Below are 6022 nucleotides of genomic sequence, written 5' to 3'. Positions count from 1 at the left end.
GGTGTTTCGCAACAACATTCCAAGCCCGCAGTGGGCGGGGTGGTAATTTATAATCCTGTACCCTTACATCATAGGTTCAAGCAGGGCTTAGTTCTTATTATTCTTGTAATTAAAAGGGCTCAAGCAAGAAGCTTAGCTTGGGCTCAAGTATCAAGACGTAATAAATGAACTGGAATACTCATTATTGAATCGTTTCGAATTCGATTTTCGGACGCCGGAACCGTACATTTTCCGAGATGATAACTATCTTATGTCCTTTCCCGGGACCCATGCCAAATTTCAGCAAAATCGGTTCAGCGGTTTAAACGTGAAGATGTTAAAGACAGACAGACGGACGGACGGACGGACAGACGGACAGACGGACAGACGAACATACGGAGTGATTACGGACAGACAGACAGACACACTTTCGCACTTGGATGCCTTCCGCACTTCGTTTTGTTATGATATTAGTTTAAAGGAATTTGAAGTCCTAATACTTGTCGCTTTAAAAAATCCATAATAACAGTGATATCGGAAACTTTTGTATGCAATTTAGTTAGTTTTACTAATATTGTTATTAGTAACACAACCAGAGTTCAATGCTCCACCCGCATCGACCATTCACAAATAGTTCAATAATATTTTGAGTTAGCTGCCACTTGGTAATTATTGTATAATAATTATGTTATTGTTACAATAATGTTAATTTGTAACGTAGGTTAGACCACACAAAACTTCTATTTTAAATGTTAATGAACTTTAAAAGCTTGTTAAAGCTTTTAAATGCTTTTTTTTTATAAAATAAGGGGGCAAACGAGCAAACGGGTCACCTATGTATGATTCCGAACAATTTACCTTCTACCGAAGTCTTTTACCCTCTTACTAATAAATATATTTTTTTTACATAGTGTTATTCAAAATCCGATGTCATGTGACTTTCCTAATATAAGGGACAAACCGCCGTACTCAGAGACATTTAATTACGATTAATCTTCAATTAAATGAAGAGTTTGACAGATAATGTATGGGGCTTATGTCAAAATTTTGAATTACTTAATAGTGGGAGCAGTTATGAAGTTGACCTTTAAAAATTGTAAGTAGGGAGTTATTGGGCATTCTGTCCCACCTCCGTTCGCTCGCGCGCTCGCTCACTTTGGTGAAGGTGGGACAGAATGCCCAATAACTCCTGTTCGTTTATGCATCAACTGATGGTAAATGAATTGACATGCTCATGACATACACCTCTGTTCGCTCACGCCCTCGCTAACTTCGGTGTGTCAGTGTGCCATTTACCGTGGGTAAGATCACGTACCGATCATACTCCTAACTCGTGATCGGTTACGGCCCATGGTAAGATCACCTACTTTTTTACCAAAAAACATACCTCGGCTTAAATATACTAACACACTATGATGTTTAGTATGTTTAAGCTTACATTTCAGGGGATAGGAATTTAGGATCTTATCAATAATTAAACACCAGTTTTTTATGCATTTATACAAATAAACAAAATAATGTCTTCGTTTGTGTCATGTAGAATTCTTCGTCATTGATCATCCGATCTGGAAAAAGAAAACCGAATGTTATGTACATCCACACTTACATAAAATCACCATTTAGAGTCACGAGTACTTTAAAACTACGACGACGATTAAGGATGTTTGAGTAATGTTTCATCTAAAAATTATGGATTAATTATGTTTCTTTGACTTATTGGCATTCAAATAATCTCGAAAATTTTAACGTTATATTATGCAATAACAGTTTTACAGGAAATATATTATGAATTTTTATATTTAAATTTGTTATTATTAAAATAACTATCGGTTATTAATTATTATTCTGATTAAATAATTACCTCTAATATGGTATCTACTAGATAAACCTCATTCAATAAACTAGATACATTTAGATTCAAATTTACTTACAATTAAATAATGCCTGGTCTAATCCTTTTTCTGCGTTCCGCTGTGATTTTTGATGAACTTCTCTAATTTTCAAGCATCTGAAAAAATGAAAAAAATAAATATATATTTTTTTTTCCATCAAACAACACACGTAAAAGTATAATAGTGTTTTATGAATAAGGTAAGATATTTATATCATATTACATTATTCAATTAAATTTATAACTCATCCCTGCCATACCTACTCTGTAAAAAAGTTAATGCAATAAAATCATGAAGCTAATTTAGGAAAATACTATTCAATAAGACTACCACATTAGATTTAAATATTTGATGGGTAACGAATAAATATATTGGTAATTATTTAATTTTAAAATGTATCAATGTTATTACATTGATACATTATTAATATTATTTATTAATAATGAATCTATTTCAAAAACTAAAATATTATCAATTTAAATCAAAACTTAAATAATTGTGTAATGAATTAAATCTATAATGAATACAATAACTACTACACTTACTTTTAACTATTCCTTTATCTTCCCATACACTTTTGATGTACTGAGCTGAAACCACGATGATACCTCTGCGCACTGCGTTGCAAATGAATGAGCCATCAGCCAAGACGGGAAATCATAGGAACTGCAGAACGACTGAGTCGCTAGGGTTGTCAAACCTACTATATAATATTATAGTATCCTACTATTTTAAGTGATCAAATACTATATTTCTAAAAAATAGTAGGCGAAACTACTATATTTTGCGTAAAGCAGAACGCAGTCAAGCTAAAATGAATCTTATTCCAAAAACGTTGTATTGTATTGTGTGCGTGCCACGTGATTATTTTATTTTTTCTTTTTTTGTCATCTACTATATTTTTTAAGTTGATAACTATATATGATAAATAAGTATTATATATGATAGAAAAAAGTTGGTAACTCTATTAGTCGCACGCAAATACATGCACACACGATGTTCCTGTGTTGAAACGTGAAGTTATCCATCCCAACATAGTGTTGCGATAATTCAAATTAATAGTTATACAAATAATCAGTAAGACATGAATAAATTCGATAAGATTTATCCAATAAAAATTAAACCATGCGTCAAATTCATAACTAAGTAAAATAAGGAATTATAAACATCGATAGACCGTGCTTGTAAATAATTTTTGAAACAAATAATTGTCACATTGATGTCGTTACGCATATTATATATGCGTAAATGAATTTAAAGGATGATAATTTTCATAATTTGATTGGAGGTAAAATAATCATGTTTATTACCCACAATATTCATTTATAATTTATTGGACTTATAGGGTAAAAACTGATCGCCTCTTAAATTATCTCTTTAATCGAGTTCTCGCTTCTAGTTCACATCCCTGATCTGGAAAAAAGTGCAAGCTGTCAAACAAGAATATAATATTACACATACATACTGTAAAACCAACACTCGTTTTACGGTAGGGGAGCCGAAGAGAGGATTTCTGCAGTTGCTCGAGCGCGTCAGCTTATTTAATTAAGCTAATTATATTAAGCTTGTGTATGCTTCCCACATGTCTCTAGTTAACGTGGTATAGAAATCAGCTTATCTGAGTGGGGCGTTAAAAAAAATATTTTTAAGTATCAAATTGTCAGATTAAAATAGAGAACGTTGTGTAGACCCCAAATAAGCTTTTATTTAAAGCACTTAAAGTAAAGGGAAAGATATAAAGATTTGAAATTTTCAAAAATTAAAGTCCATATTTAAAAAACAAAGCCTTCTTGATTTATTTTTTTAATGCTGCTTGACGATTACATGTTTGTTTCCTTAAATTGAATAATAAATTCCCTTTTAAGACAATTTTTATATATAATTACTTTTTTAACTTCTAAATAGCTGCATTTTGTCATTGCCCCACTGTCATAATATTTTTTTCTCCTCATTACTTAATCTACGAAATCTACTAGGTCCCCATGTCACTCGAGTAACTACAAAATTAGCTTGCTCGCCTCCCTACTATGGACAGCGGCAGAGATACAATTACAAAGCATTTCAATGAAACGCCGCAGCGAGCGCGCCACGTAGATTCGTCTTTATTCAATTTTATTCCATATTCAGCTACATTGATCAATAATAAGGTCGAAAGTTGTACTTAAGGCATCATTAGTTTAAATAACGTTTATGAAGCGTTTATATTTCATAATTACCATATTATCACAATTCACATACACACATTAAATATTCGGATTTACTTGCTTGTTTAAACAAAATAATTTATTTAATTTAATCTCTTCTTGGGAATTAGGTATTGGTTCAAGATTAAATTCGCTATAAAAGTATGCAACATTTAACATGCTTAAAAAAATGCACAGATGTATAAAGATACTTATCTAGATTTTGAAAATTTGGATGCATGATCAGTCAAATCAAATCAAACCATTTATTTCAGAAAATTTACATTCCATATAACGTTAGTAAACAACTAAGAATTGCTTATAATATATAATTAATATTAGTATATTTCCTAAAAATGTAGAATAAACTATATTATGTAGAATAAATAACAATAAATAAAAAACTTTACTAAACATTAATTAAACGAAAAACGGATTAATTATTATTAAGTAATTGTTATTTAAAATCAAGCAAAATTATATAACATTAAAACGGACAAACATACGCACATACGTATCAACTCGCGCTTGATAACTTTTACACATTTTTGATGACAAAGACCTTTTTCCAACATAAAAGGCGATGCACGTTGGAACAAGTCACAATTTTTCAAGTGGCTTCGCACCAGTCTTCAATTTCAACGAGAAATAAAAGAATATAAAATGTCAGTGAGTATAGAATTAATATTATTATTCTTTTTTGTGATTAATTCATCAAGATGGGAAAATAATTTATATTTCTTCTTTAATAGGTCCGATTCAGAGTTTGAGGCCCCATCTGTGGTGTCGGTAGCACCGAAAAAGAAGTCAAAGGCGTCAAGCAGCAAACGCAAGGCCGGCCCCGAAAAGCAACGCGACTCATCGCCTCCGCTGGAGTTGACCCGCACCTCATCAGACAAAAGTGCTCAACGAAAGCGAAAATACTCCTCGCCGCACGAAGTTATAACTACACGGTAAGTTCGATTATTATATACTTTACGTTTGCTGAAATTCTATTTCTGATTCTGCTGGTTTTTAATTACTTACAAAGTGTCTGTAATAGTCAACACAGTCCCAACCACCATAATTCAGTTTGCATACAATGATTTCCTACTTTTTATTATTTATCAAAACTTAGTTCAGTATCCTGTTGAAGTCTGATAAAACTAGGCACCTAATTGTTTACAGTCAAAAGTGAATGTGCAATACACTTATTCCTATTTTGTTTGTTTTTTTGCTAATATTTTTTCTCGATTATTGTATTTTAATGATATGTTAATTTTGTATTTTTACAGAACAAGGAGACCGGACTTATTCAATATCTTGCGGGCTGAGGAAGCTAGTTGCAGTGAACCCAAATCTCGTGGCGGGGAAATAATATCAAGCTTCTCCAGCCGAGTTTCTACGGGAACGTCTCGTCGGACTGCGAAGACCGGTGGCGAATATTTTGTGGACCTCAAGATCTACAAAAAATCGGACTACGTGTCTCACGCTGCTAATGTGCGATACAAGACGGCGCTGGTAAGTGTGAAGCTCCAGTGCGACGAGTCATCATCGTCTTGGGAGGCACTGCAAGGCTTCTTAGGACAAGCTTTTACCGAGTTTGAGGAGTCAGAGCCCGTCCATTACAGTGACAAAAAATAAAATTTACTAAGTAGGTTTACAGTTAATCAATTTATAGTAGATATTAATTTTCTTTTTATTATACTAGAATAGATTTATAACCTTTTTATTTTTTTTTACATTAATATCGGTTACTGTATTATTGTTTTGATAGCATTGCCTTTTTTAATATAAAAAAATGCCTTTCTGTACGACGTGTAACGTATCTGTACATAGTAAATCATGGGTAGGTCATTTGCGAAGTAATTCACATAGAAAAAGTAGTAAGACAATAGAATACAGTGATGGTGTAGAAATCGTCAGCTCTGCATTTCGTAATCGTATTGTAACTTATAAGATATTACCTCTTGATCAACTTCAGTTAGC

The 6022-nt window shown here is 32.4% G+C and overlaps 1 protein-coding gene and 1 long non-coding RNA gene across 2 annotated transcripts; one reads left to right on the top strand and one right to left on the bottom strand.

The window, feature by feature from the left end:
• Positions 1 to 1462: 1462 nt before the first annotated feature.
• LOC121737172 lies at positions 1463 to 2570 on the bottom strand. The gene is made up of 3 exons (XR_006037105.1): positions 2417 to 2570; positions 1911 to 1987; positions 1463 to 1544 (listed from the first exon to the last, which is right to left on the bottom strand). It is a non-coding gene; the product is annotated as an uncharacterized LOC121737172 (long non-coding RNA).
• A 2049-nt stretch (positions 2571 to 4619) lies between these two features.
• Positions 4620 to 5768, top strand: LOC121737171. Its single transcript, XM_042128764.1, has 3 exons — positions 4620 to 4719; positions 4807 to 5007; positions 5329 to 5768. Coding segments are annotated over exons 1-3 (552 nt in total). The 5' UTR covers positions 4620 to 4717; the 3' UTR covers positions 5678 to 5768.
• The last annotated feature ends 254 nt before the right edge of the window (positions 5769 to 6022 follow it).

Source organism: Aricia agestis, chromosome 20 (genome assembly GCF_905147365.1).
Source record: "Aricia agestis chromosome 20, ilAriAges1.1, whole genome shotgun sequence".
Lineage (NCBI taxonomy): Eukaryota > Metazoa > Arthropoda > Insecta > Lepidoptera > Lycaenidae > Aricia > Aricia agestis.
The sequence above is the reverse complement of the archived record's forward strand: the minus strand, read 5'-3'. Positions and strand labels throughout refer to the sequence as shown.